The 13,772-nt window shown below is 40.8% G+C and overlaps 1 protein-coding gene and 1 long non-coding RNA gene across 4 annotated transcripts in view; one reads left to right on the top strand and one right to left on the bottom strand.

The window, feature by feature from the left end:
- epb41l4a (erythrocyte membrane protein band 4.1 like 4A) overlaps positions 1–4,312 on the top strand; it is a 29,978-nt gene extending 25,666 nt beyond the window's left edge. For 2 of the 3 annotated variants that reach the window (XM_035535205.1, XM_035535204.1), the window contains 7 exons: positions 558–635; positions 1,607–1,726; positions 1,833–1,880; positions 2,000–2,068; positions 2,766–2,876; positions 3,062–3,140; positions 3,576–4,312. In XM_035535205.1, coding sequence (XP_035391098.1) covers positions 558–635; positions 1,607–1,726; positions 1,833–1,880; positions 2,000–2,068; positions 2,766–2,876; positions 3,062–3,140; positions 3,576–3,686 — 616 coding nt within the window. In that variant the 3' untranslated portion in view covers positions 3,687–4,312. The remainder of the gene's footprint in view (positions 1–557; positions 636–1,606; positions 1,727–1,832; positions 1,881–1,999; positions 2,069–2,765; positions 2,877–3,061; positions 3,141–3,575) is intronic. The other variant, XM_035535206.1, reaches the window with a different exon arrangement.
- Positions 4,313–7,333: 3,021 nt separating this feature from the next.
- On the bottom strand, positions 7,334–12,996 carry LOC113573317. Its single transcript, XR_004777080.1, has 4 exons — positions 12,663–12,996; positions 11,243–11,296; positions 10,117–10,165; positions 7,334–9,992 (listed from the first exon to the last, which is right to left on the bottom strand). It is a non-coding gene; the product is annotated as an uncharacterized LOC113573317 (long non-coding RNA).
- Positions 12,997–13,772: the final 776 nt, after the last annotated feature.

The following is a 13,772-nucleotide window of genomic DNA, read 5'->3' as shown; positions in this document are numbered from 1 at the left end:
CCCCGATCATCCAAACAGGCTACACATAGTGCAGTGATACAGTTAATGCAGTTAATACTCTAATTCCTACTTTAATCCATGAGCTAAATATGTGATTTAAAGTACTTAGCAAAAACTTTTCTGGTCCAGTTTGCAAGGTGTTTCAGCAGATGTACCCTGATCACAACAGTGTTAAACAACAGCAAACTGGTACAGTTTAACATGACATAATTTTAGCTTTGGGATAAATTGCAATAAATTACAACAATGGCACGTCCAAATATTTTTCACAGGGTTGGCCAGACGGGGCCCCTGAGAATCTTGTGGGGGCAAGACTGAATTTCAGGAATTCTATTATGACTACCCCCCCCCCCCCCACAGCACCCCGCGCAGCCCCCCGGCACTCCTAATTACTGAGGATGTATACTTCTACACCTGAACTCACTCTGTTTTGGCGTAGTGGCTAAACTCACTCCCCCCTCCCTCATTTAACTACACCTCAACTTAATCTCTTTTTATCTCTCTGTTTCCTTTTTTGCTCTCCTGTCAACTTTTTGACCCTTTCTGTTTGCCCCCAGGTCACGTTCCCGTGGCAACACCAGCAGTGGCAGTGAGTCAGAAAATTCAAACAGGGAGCATCGTAAAAAGAGGAACAGGTAAGGAATTTCCTCACACACTTTAGGACACTGGCAGAGAAGAGAGATTGTGTCCTAGGTGGTTTAAAGAATCTGTACCCTGTGTACATTGGCTCAACTTTTACTTGTTTCTTTTGTGAGTTACCTGTTTTGACCAATGAACCAGTATTGGTTGGATTCTTTTAATACACACTTAAATACATGTGGAAATTATAGTTATGGACACATGAATATATCATGCATATATCATGCATATATCATAAGACAATCATCAATATATATTTGTATTTTATGTATATTTATGTGTATGTTAAAATATATATAACACTAGGGTTGTCCCAGTGGTGATGGGGCACTTGTGGCAATGACCCCCAGTCACAATCAGCCAAAAAACTTCACTGCACCCTCAAACTCCCAGGCTTCTGGTACAAGACCTGAATGTGAGGGAAAAAAATATGACCACCCACTGGAAAGGAGAGACATGATTTTTATTTATTTTTTAATACGGGATTTGTTGTAGTCACACCTCCATCTTAGGGGTCACAGCCCCAAATGCCCCTATCACCACCAAACTGTAAAGTTTTGTGTTAGCCATCAATGTTTTCTCTTTTTCCTCTGTCAGTCCCTGGTATTTCTTTTCACACTCCCTCCTTTGAAAGTTTCCATCACTTGGGATTGGCACATCTATGTTCATACTATTTTTGCATTTTTCCTACTGTCACTGTCTGGTTGCTTTCAACATTACTAGTTTGTCTGTCTGGATCTGGAGGTCCCACAGGATCATAGCTTTTTTCCACCACCCTGTAGTTACTCCCTTTTGGACAGGAGGGGTCTATACCTCTCGGTCTATACCTCTCTCTCTCTCTCTCTCTCTCTCTCTCTCTCTCTCTCTCTCTCTCTCTCTCTCTCTCTCTCTCTCTGTCTCTCTCTCTGTCTCTCTCTCTCTCTCTCTCTCTCTCACACACACACCAAATTGTGTGGCCTTGCTACAGATCTCGTCAGGAGAACGAGATGGTGGACTCTGGTCCACAGTGGGAGGCCGAGCTTCGCAGGCAGAAAGAGAAAACCCCGAACGAGGCGGGTCATCGGCGCTCACGCCATCGTTCCAGATCGTTAGTATCTGACTGGGCATCCTTTACCCGTCCAAGGGCAGGTTGGACGTTTCTGTGAGCCACTATCTGTGTATCCTGACCTTTGTCTGGATCTTTTTCTTTGTAGAAGAAGTCCTGATGTGCAAGCTAAGGAGCAGTTATGGAAGCATATTCAGTAAGTCATGCCCAAACTACTCCTCTACGGCCTCCGTACACTAGTTTACTCTCCACGTAGACTTTCAATCCTTCTACTGTGGGCTGGAGTTTATGTCTGTAATGGTTCATTTAATACAGAAAAGAGTTGGTGGATCCCTCCGGCCTCACAGAAGAACAGTTGAAGGAGATCCCATACAAGAAAGTAGAGTGAGTGGACATGTCACATCTAGGACTCATTTGTGCCTACTGGACTGGTTTGCCATTGGAATGGTTTGGGTTGGGTAACAGATGCTAGTTTAGGTTCCACAATCCCCACTGTCAGGGTGTGGTAAAGTCTGTCTTTGCAATAAGAATTTTTTCTGATACATTAATACATTGTTGAATCATATTGAGAGTGTGTCACCAAAGGTCACCTAAGCCTTGGTGATGTTTTTAACCATCTGGGCTCCAGTTATATTTTGTTGTTTTAGTTAATAGATAGTTCGGAGTATACACAATATACATCTCAGTCCCAGTACTTCAGGAATCAACTAACCAGGTACCAGTGACATGTTGAAGGCATCTGGGAGGCTTTTTTTCCCCAAACCATCATTCCATATTCTGAAATTCAAAGCTTCTTATTTTCATCTACTACAGATTGCAAGTATCTAGACGATCAGATATATTGCCTAAAATGGTAAGCTAAACTGGGTCATTTTTCCCCCTCTTCTGTATTCTTCAACCAACAAAGGTGTTCAGAAGGCAACCTAAATGATTCAAGATGCTCTAACCGAAAGCAACCTTTCATATACCTTTAATGTTCTTAACAGCCTGTGAAATAGGCGAGCAATGGCACATAAGGAGCACAATATTTAGTTTCACTGAAGACCCAGAGTGCAGGTAACCACGCTGTATCTCACTGCAGAACCCAAGGCGACCCCATCCGCATCCGGCACTCTCACTCCCCACGGAGCTTCCGTCAGTACCGTCGCTCACACTGCTCTGATGGAGAGCGGTCTGTCCTCTCCGAGGTCAAGTAAGTCTGGCCACAGTTTTGCCTAGCTCGCAACTTCCTTGGTCATTCACAAGAAACTATATGATCCAGTAAAAATGTACTGTATTGAAGGAGATTTAATCATACCAACGGCATCACTGTACTGAGGTCAGAGTTTCCTATTGGGTTTTGTTGACATCCCCTCACAACCTTCTCTTTACCTGCAGCTCTCGAACTGATCTGGTACCCCCACTTCCTGTTACTCGCACTGCAGACATTCCTGGGTCCAGTACCACCACCTCACAGGTTGGTCACACCACCGAAATGGTCCTCAGAACACTGCCTTGCACAGTTTCACATTTTCCCGATTCAGTTTCACTTGATTCTTCACCTGTGGGGAATCAGCAAATGACCTGAATTTTTCAGCTGTAAAAGTGTCAAATTGTACTAGACCTGGGAAACACTGAACTAACACTGCAGATAACTTCAAATTCAGGGGTGTCACTTCCAATACAAAATGCAATATATTGCTACAGTTTAATTTGTGAATATTGTAAAATGAGCAGAATACTGGATATTTTTTATGATTTCGATGTTTTAACTTTCCAGACAGATGCAGATCAAGCAGCAGTCAGTGGTTTGACGTGATCAGAGTTTGGGCAGGTAGACGCTCAGAGGGATGAGATGTAAGCTGTTTCAAACAGCCAATTAAATCCATCTGTTTTGTTTTTCTCACTGCAGAAGAAGAATGGCTCAAAAGACGACCTATCAGAAAGCTCCGGACAGGAGACAAAAGGCAGCAGAAAGGCAGCAAAGACCACACAAGGCCATCGGACCAGGAACGAAATGTAACTCCTTTCACCACAGGAGTGTCACAGGTTAGGGGAGGAGATGCAAGGAAGGAGTGGAATATTGTGAGAGTATACTGAGACATGGAAGTATTCAGGACTTTTAGATGAAGGCTCTCCAAACTTGGAGCTCATTTCCTTTCTAAAGAACTTTAAGATAGCTATGTTTATGCCATAAGTCTGTCTAAGCATCATGTTCAGTGCAGAAAAAAAGGTGTAGCGGTCTTATCATTCTGACTAACTGGATCATTAGAACCATGCAACATATTTTTACGTCCACATACATTCTGACAATCAAATGAAGGATAACTGATCATTTATATAGCAGACAATGCACAATCTTGGTGGTAGACATCGGCATAGACACCACAATGATTTCAAAATCAATTTTATACAGTATTAAATACTTCTTGAACTCATTATAGCATGGACGTTATCATGGAAAGAGCTTGCATTATCACTTTTGTGTCATCTGATGTTAGAAGGACTTCTCTCTGCTGTAGGAAATGTTGCTGCTGTATTCTTTTTGTATTGTGTTTTTTCTCTGCTGTTTAGAAAATCACTGAACGTGGTTTATTGTTGCTGAGCCGAAGAGTCACTTATGGTCAATAAAGATTCTTGTCAGTCTAACATTTTGAATACTCTGGGTTTTTCCGTGACACCTCTGTGTCTACAATTTACCACCAGTAGAGGGTGTCATATCACTAGCTGATGTCAAAATGGTTTAATGGGAAATAAATTTTCCCTCTCATTTTTTGTTCTAAGTGCTCTTAGCAATTGCTGATTTATTCAATGGCCATAAGAGACCACTCACAAGTAGAGAAAATATCATCTTTATGGATATCCAATCTCTAAAATAAGGTAATTTAACTGATGGTTATAACAGCAAGTGAATATTGTTAGTAAAAACACCCGGCTATTGGATAGGAATTTATGTAATTGTAGAATCATTATTAAAATTATAATGTTTGTTTTATCCAAGCTCTTCTCTAGAGATCTTAAGTGAACTAAGTGAATGCTGGATAACAGGCTAGGTACAGGTTTCACTATACTTTAATCTAAAATTCAAACCCATGTAATGGTTATGAAAACTTCAACCTGTTCAAACAAAGACTCTATATAATTTTGTTCCATAACACTACTGATAACGTGTCTCCTAATAGGTAATAGTTTGTAGCTAGCCATAACGGGTCTAGTTTCATGGATTTAAGACATACAATCATGAACAATAAACAACAATACAATCATCAACAATAAACATATGCCTGAATTACCATTATGTCAACTTCACCCCTTAGTGTATTAACTGTTCACTCACACTACTCAGTCACTCAAAGATTTGGTTTGGTAAGGCCTCTGGGTTGATGTTTACTTTAGTACTACGTGTCCTCATTTCAATTTGATCTACCACACGCTCTACGACATCCTTAGGTTTAGTCTACACAATGAACATGTTTGGTCTGGCAAAGCACAAGCATATAAGATTTTGTCCTTGAGGTGAAAACGAAGGTGTGTCGTCTTAAATGACAGCCAGCAATGCTGTTTTGCCAGGTGTGTTCATTTAATCCCTGTTCAATGCCACTGGCTGTTCCAGTGCGCTGAACTGACTTACATCTGCAGCGAAGCTACAGCTGTATCACAGTTGTGTGTGTTATGGCAGGTCACAGTACGCATGCCAGATGCACTAGCACACCTCAAACAGTGTGGAGAGGGGTGCAGGCCACAGAGAAGAGATTCAAACTTTGCTTCGGGTTTTGGACAGACTCCTTCCCACACATACAGCTTGTGATCTTGCATGACTGAAGCCCATCTGGTCTTCCCTTTTTTGTTTCAGACCCTACAATCAAACTTCAAACTTTGAAGAATAATGATAGAACATTTAGCATTCGCTCCTGCACACCCTTTCTGAAGTTCATTATCTCATTTCTTTCTTTTATAATGAAAGAGTTGCAAAGTTTTAAGATAAGTCATTTATGCATGGTTTCACCAGAATGTGTGCCTACTTCAACCTGTCTCTACTTTTGCCAGTAAATTCATACAGGAATGCAAACAATTTTCTGTATCTGCTGACCTGAAAATATGCTGTGGGCTTGTGAGGACAACAGCCTCCAGCACAGAGAATTGTGTAAACAGGATACCATCCCTTTCCTGTGAGAAGACTTCTAATCACATTAGTGGACTGAATGCTCATTGTGTGTTCTACAACTGGCCATATAGCAAGGTTCCTCACCTACGGTTCTGGAGGCAATTTAAGGGTAAGGGTTTTCCCTTCTTTGCATCATCTCATGAACTAATTTTGAAACCATTAATGAGGTACACCATTATCTAATCTGATACCATTATCTGATCTGCTGATCAGGTGCACCATAGCAGGAACATCAGCAATGGGTGAAATCCTATGGGACCCCAAGAGTGACAGTAAGGAACTGAGTGATGGCACCTCAACAGATGATTTTTGATTACCTAGTTAAGGACAAACCTTGAACAGAACAAAAACCTGGTCTGGCTCAGGGTCCCACAGGAGATCTTGAAGAACCTCGGCTGTAGGCTAATGCTGACCGACCTTCTTCCGAGAGATCTACTGTTCTCCAGAATTTAACTTCAACCCTAGTTCAACACACCTGTCCAATTTAATCATTTCCCAGCTCTTAAATATTAGTCAGATAGAAACGGTGTTTAACAAAAGAGCTCAAGTACATGGGATAGTAGCTCTAAAAGAGAAGAGATGGGAACCCCTGCATTAAACCCTTGGCCCTTTGATCAAAGATGTGGAACTTTCTTACAACATGTCCCATCAATCTGATTTGAGAATCAATATAATCATATGAGCCTTGAGACCTTGGTATCATTTAATTAAGGCCTCAACTGCTACAGCTTAATGTAGCTGATGTAATCCATCTTAATGGCCCAATGAGAAACCAACACCTCACACCACTGGTTAAAAGCATTTATGTTATGTGAACATCTAACACCCATCAGGTAATGCATGAAAGGTATTTTTATGGAGGGAGCAGATAGAGTAAACATAAGGTTGGGCACAATTCAGATTTAAACCAAGACAGCTATCCAAGTTATATTTACTTGGTCAATTCAGGCAGAGAGACAGATCTTAGTACTCAAATTCATATTCAAACCTCTAGATATAAATTAAAAGGGCAGACATTTGGCCAATGAGCTGAACACATGACATTTCATAAAAGGGTTTTATATAAATGACCCTTTAAGGCATTTGATTACTAGCATTTTTCAAACTTGGAAAGCATTTAGAACAATATGGTTAAAAAAGAAAAAAAAAGACTGGGGTTCCATGAATAACCGTTAGAATACAGAGTTTCAGGCCTCAGTGGCCTGTGTCCAGAGGCATTCCCAACACCGGAATTTCCTTGGTTGCAGTTTCCATGTGACTGCAGCTGTGAAAGGTCTCTTTTCCACCACAATTTCACCATATAGGGGTTTGTGTAATGAGGCTAATAATTCATTACAGCCTTCATTTTCCACCAAAACATCACAAGGCCTACAGTTTGCCATATGACTCATCATAATTTGGATATTATGTGTGATATGTAAAACAGGGTGAGATTAAGTGGTGGTATTCACTTTTCCTCATATCTGAAAGTCATAGTATGGCTAATGAATCACGCAACAAAAAGACAAAGAGAGCTTGCATATTTATTCATCTACTGCTTAAATTGCCAAAATTACTTGTACAATACATAGTGCATCATTATCGATCACAAGCTGACAAATTTTTTTTTTTTTTTTTTTTACACCAATGGTTATTACATAGGCAGAGTTTGCTATGGTATGTCGATACTAAGCTACTCGCTATTTACAAGACAGCTGGCATACCTGAATAACGCAAACAGAATTAGCATCAAGATGGGAAAAATTAAAAAACAAAAAACAGAAGCAGAAAGCAGAAAGCATGCTGTTGGTATGCTATCAGCACTAGAGAAGGATTAGAAGCTGTGAAAGTTCCCACTATAGTGGAAAAACGGAAGACAAAGAAACTGACGTGGGCTTTCAAGTTGGTCATTGAATTAGGATTGTTAAAAGTACATGTTAACTGGAAGCAAAGACAAAACTGCAAATACTGAATAATAATACTTTGCTACTGAACTCAATTACCCAAAAGAATAAATAGAAAGCTGTTTTGGTTTCTATTCTCAAAACAACCAACGACTCATCCATAAAACCATTGATTAAAAAGGTGAGACTCATTCATCAGTGCTACATTTTTAGCCCAGAACAAAAGCATGATCAGATTTTGGCTACTGAGCGCTGGGATCTCATTTGCCAGGCCATACAGAACCCCAGAAGCATCCAATAATTACCAGCTGGTAAAGAATATGCAGCCAGATTAGTAACCCTGGAGCAACCAGTGCATGGGGTGGCGCAGCACAAAGCAAGATTTCTCCATTAGCAGGCCACCCGTAGGTCAACCGTATCTGGGTGACCAAGCTATGCAGTTAACTGACAAATCCTGCTTTGTGGAATAACCCTCAGGCAGACAACATACATTGCTGTTTCCCTGGGTAAAAGAGTATTCATGCGCCTTAAGAAAGAGAACGAGTGCTTTAAAAAAAGCCCACCTCCACCCAACCTCCAAGGCATCTACTTCCATTTCAACTGCAAAGAATATTAAAATAGCAACATTTACATTATGCAACAATACCTTTTCTGACTTCCTGTATATTTGAATTAAAGTAATTAATGGCTAAACCATGTGAAATACACTCCTAGACACAGATCTTTGACACTACTATATCAAAGACAAAGAGTTCACAGATGGTTTGCTATTGCCAAAATTACTAATGCCAAGAAGGGCTACTAACCCTTCATACTAACTCTCAACCTTAAAGGGAAAACACTGTTTAATTGCAGTTTTGTGATTGCTCCCGCTGTCTTTACGGTCATAAAATTGCAAGAGATTGTCTCCTCAAAGAAAACTGTTCGGGTTTTTTGTTTGCTTGTTTGTTTTTGTTGTAACGTCCATCCTTTGAAATCCAATGAGAAAGCCGCAGAGAAACAACAGGGGGGGGGGGAGTCAATCCAGACCAAGTTACGACAACCATACAACAAAGAACCAACACCTCCTCTGAACGTTAAAATATGAAATAAAAACCATCTTAGCTACCTTACCAAGGAGCAGATTACAGTCCAAAATAGCACCATTCATCAGTGTCTCAAATCCGTGGCAGCATCTCAATCACTTACCACAAGGAAACGATGCGTTTTCTACAGCTACTTCTATATCACAACGCACATGATTACACTTTAATATACTGGCAGAGCAAAAGAAAAAAAAAGAAGCTAAAAACCTTAAAACAAGGTCTTTATAAAAAAAATAATAATAATTAAAAAAAAAAAAAAAAAAAAAAAAAAAAAAAAAAAAAAAAAAAAAAAAAAAAAAAAAGCACACCCTATGTACTATAAAGCTTCTACTAACTGCATGGGAATTAGGGACTCTTAGCCTTAGTAAATACTGTAGAGTGTGAGATAGTAGGTATTGTTTGAGCAGTTTAGTGTGTGGAGACAGATCAGTTGCTGTAGAGTGGAGGCAGAGTTGAATCTGAAACGGCGGGAGAACCAGTGTAACAGAGACCAACTAACTCAATGAGTTCACGGTCTGGCATAATTTAGGATTCAGGGATTTGTGAGCTGGAAGAGAAAGTGTATTTGGTTAGTGGGCATATTTGCCCATAGCAGTGATACTACAAATATGGAAAAGAAAAACTTGGTCCTTGGCAGGTCCATGGAGCTACAGAACGGTACAAATGCTGAAATAAAAAGGATCCTGCTTTTTGGGGTGTGGTCAAGTGGGTGACATGCTGCTGCAGGTTCTCTCGGCCCCTGGGAGGCGGGGGGGGGGTTGGGGCTGCCCATGGAGGTTGTAAACAACACAGACGTGTGGGTCTTTTACAGCTCCAATCTGTCATGCCTGTCGCGAGGTGCTTTGTGTCATTTGGCATTTCTCCATCTCCTCCAAAAAACTTGAGCTTATCAACAAGGCTTAGAGTCCCAAGCGCTTCTAACATAGTATTAAATCATACACATGGGGAAATAAAATCAGCCCCAAGGTCATAATTCATCTTTACCACATACCATAAAAAATAAAGATGTACACAATTTAGAAAACAAAAAAAATATATATGGGGGGTGGGGAGATGATCCCCCCACCCCCACCCCCACCCCACTCAATTAATGTTAATGGAGAGACTATTTCTAGCCCACATCAGGCGGAAGGAATGCTGAATTTTCATGGCAGCATTTCTGCATCCTGGCCAGCACAGGGACCCAGCGTCCAATCCTGAGAGAGATAAGAAGGAGTGAGCCAATGGCCTCCATGGCCTTACTCCAACCTAATAGCCATTTGAACTTGATTTCATGCACTTTTTTTTTTTTTGCACAGCATTCAAAAGGACGGGACGTACCTCAGGGGATCCTCCATTGCTCCTGTTAGTCTGTTTTTGAAGCAGGAACCTTTAAAAGAAACAGCAGCACCATGTGAAATGAGTATGCCAAGAAACAGTTCTCAATAACAGGCCAGGATACAGCACTGGGAGGAAGAAAAACTGGAGAGTAGTATTGACAATCACTTTATATTCCTTCATATGATCCCATGTCAAAAAACAAAAAGGTTGCTAATGACCTAATGCAGTAATATTTGCCCTTAGCTTTTCTTTGTCTATGCATAAAAATGCCCAAAGGACAAATATAAGCAAATCAAGTTAGGACCCAACACGGGTTCAAGTGGGCAACATTCTTCAATCACATCTGCATAAATTGTCAAATTAGGATGATGAATCCTAATTATAATTTGATCCCCTATTTAAGGAAATTAGGCGATTGTTATCAAAACCAGATCCAAGAGGACAGTATTCTATTGTTCTATGCACAACATGGCATTCCTCAGCAACCCAGCTGAACAGACAGGGTTTAGAAGTCTTCCCCACAAAAGACCAAGAAATAACAATGCAAAAACACGTTCACGTCTGAAGCAAGCCCACATGGTCACAATAGTGGGGCTGGGCACCTGTTCAAATCCCTTCTATTCCACTTCCCTGACTGCAGCTTGGAGCACCTCCAAAGTCCAGTCAAATGAGGTCACATTCTCCCTCCCCCCCCCCACCATGCCGCCACTCCCCATTTCAACCCGCCACTGTGAGCGCACAAACCCGATGAACCCTCAGCCTGCTGCAGCACAGACAGATTCTGGAAAACACGCCTCCATTGAGACGGCTCCAGCTGAGCAGGGAGGCAGGGCTTAGCACCAGCGCCAACACAAAGACCAACAGTACCTGGTACTGCTGGAGAACTAGACTAAACGAGAGCAATTCTAACAAAAGGACATGTAAATAGATACATAACAGCTGAATTGTTCAGGAGACCATTAAAAATTGCTAAAATGACAAAGACTATCAAAATAATTCAAAGAACACCCAAAAAAGTCAGATCTCCCATTAAAATGCATTAAAAATCTTAATATTAACTGCTATCTATCTTAGTATAGCAGCATATTTTATTTTCTAGATTTTTATATGAAAGGAAAAGGCTTACCATGATTGTCTGCACAAATAGCTCTTGTACTGCAGTGGATTAAAGGAGAAAACACTGCGGGACAAAAGAGACGGGTGTCTCGTCAAACGGTTAGATTTTCAGTGAAGATGATCATGCCCTTGGTGTGTGCATTGAGCATTTTAAGATGGGGGACAATGACGGATTCGTGTGCGAGTGTCCTACTGCAACAACTCTCCTGCAAGAGAGACATGGCCATGTCGTAGACCGGATGCATGACTTCATCTATCCTTGTAGCTACCTATATTTAGGACTGTGCAATCCATGCAACCAACAGCTGCTAGAGCCTTGCAAATCAATAACCAAGACGATCCCCGTGTCAAGTTGGGATAAAACAATTCTGTAAAATATACGGCAAAATCTGGGATATAAGATATATAGTCCTAAAATTAATGTTTGATCTGCCGTCAGTCTATTGACATTATTGCAATTGACAGCATCAACGTTCTTGTCTGAATTCAAAACTCGGAATCGTGTTCAAAACGAGGAACTGTGTGTTCGTCTCGCTTTGCCATTCTGGCCGACTACCACGCGTTGATGAAATTATGCCGTCTGGCACATATTTTTTATAGACACTATGGCATCTAGGTAGCTAATTTTGCACTTCTGCTCCTTGAAGGATACAAGTACAACCCATGAGCTTAAGGGAAACTGGACGTTAATCACGCTAAACAACTGCTTATCAAATTCCGCATACTGTGTAGGTGGCTGGCTAGCTTGCAGACAAGCATTTAAGATGATTTCAACTCGCGTTCAGCTGTCTGCATAAAGCGTATCTAGCTAATTTTGCGAGTTATTTTACTTGTAAATTGCTAATATGAGCGAATCTTTTGCCCCGAAGGAAGTCCAGTGACTGCAGTTTCGTAACTATGTCAACTGTAGTTTTAACAGCACCACTTTATGCTTAGAAGCAAGATTCGTGAACAAAGAATTGGCTAGTTAGCTTGGCTGACTATATCGACCGACATCTAGCCAGCAAACCTACAGGGCTGCTATGAGCAACACACTTGTTTAAAATGGCATTTTGGTCGTCTAATATGATCCACTTTGCTTGTCCATATTCAGACAGAACTGTGTAAACAACCAAACAGTCGAGCCAACTAGCTAACCTATCTAGCGGTGCAGTAAGTTGCTTACAACTACATAGCCATTTAGCTCTGCTGTTTGTTAACTTGTAAATAGCAAACTAAGCAGTTGTAATTTAACCCTGTACCACTATCGTGGTTTAAGTCACGGTGACATGTAGGACAGCCAAACTTAGCCAAACGTTATTTGGTTAGCTAAGCTAAGGTTAGCTAGCGGGTAGCGTTCACCGAGACAGCTAGGCTAACTAGCAACTTTGCTAACGCCAATGTTTGGTTTACAACGACCGAGTGATTTTTAGATGTGGAGGCGAACTTACGGTTAAAGCCTCTGTTGTTGTTTTTGTCCCGTTTCACCCGAAGTTTCACAGCGGACCTCCACGCAAGCGACGCGATGGATTTTTAAACTGTTTCGAGTAACTAAACCTAGCAGTTTAACGCAGCCCTCTGTATGAAAGTGCTCCCGCACGGGAAGCCAGGCAGTAGCCTACAACAAATGCTTTAATTTGGTGACTAACGTTAAATTAACCAGTGAGTTAGTTTTTTTGCCTAATATATGGCATGGGGCCATGCCCCCATTTCGGCTGCACTGCAGCCTAGGCTAGACTGCTTAGTCGGCAGTGGGCAGGATCGTATGGTCCCCCTCAGACTGAACACAACGAGGGCGCCTCCAATCGCTGCGCTCACGGTCCGTAGATAGCGATCCGAGCGTAAAACGATATGATTGGATATGCTCATTTACCTTTATCCAATAAAAACACAAAGAGTTGACTTCTCTTGATTGCCATTGGCTAAAACAGAAAAGCCCACCTTTTAAAGAGCAACTGACCGTAGTATTGCTGCCAAATTTTCGTGTCATTTAAATGATCTTGAATTTAGGTAATAACCCACTTTAAGGGCATGACTGAAGTTTTTCTAGTTATGTTGGTTTCATTCATTTAAACATAATGCCTTCAATTTTAATTCCCTCGTGTTCCATGTGTACCCGATGGCACCCAAAATTACAATTACAAAATCAACAATTAAACCGACAATATCCATAATAAAAATGTATGATGAGACTGTTTTGCTTATATATCAATCAGAATCAATATTAACGTTTTCGAATTTATATTTATTTAAAAAATTGTAAATACTTTGTTCATTCATTAATTAATTAATTTTTTCCAGTGAACTCACATATTCATGGCTGGACTCGAACGTGTTAGAAAGCTTTTGCAGTATACGCTTAAGGGATTTCTCTGCAAATGCACCCACTGAACTCTGATACACTGTAATTTCTTGCAGTGACGCAAGACCAACCTTCTAACTCAAAACTGCCACCCCTAGTTTTCGGCTGGTATTACACACAGACTAGTTTTCAGATACAGTTCATTGAGGTAGTTTAATACAAAAAAAACTTATGATTAAAAATATCTAATCACTTGTGG

This window comes from Electrophorus electricus, chromosome 17 (genome assembly GCF_013358815.1).
Source record: "Electrophorus electricus isolate fEleEle1 chromosome 17, fEleEle1.pri, whole genome shotgun sequence".
In the NCBI taxonomy this organism is placed as follows: Eukaryota; Metazoa; Chordata; class Actinopteri; order Gymnotiformes; family Gymnotidae; genus Electrophorus; species Electrophorus electricus.
This window is presented reverse-complemented; position numbering and strand designations above follow the sequence as displayed.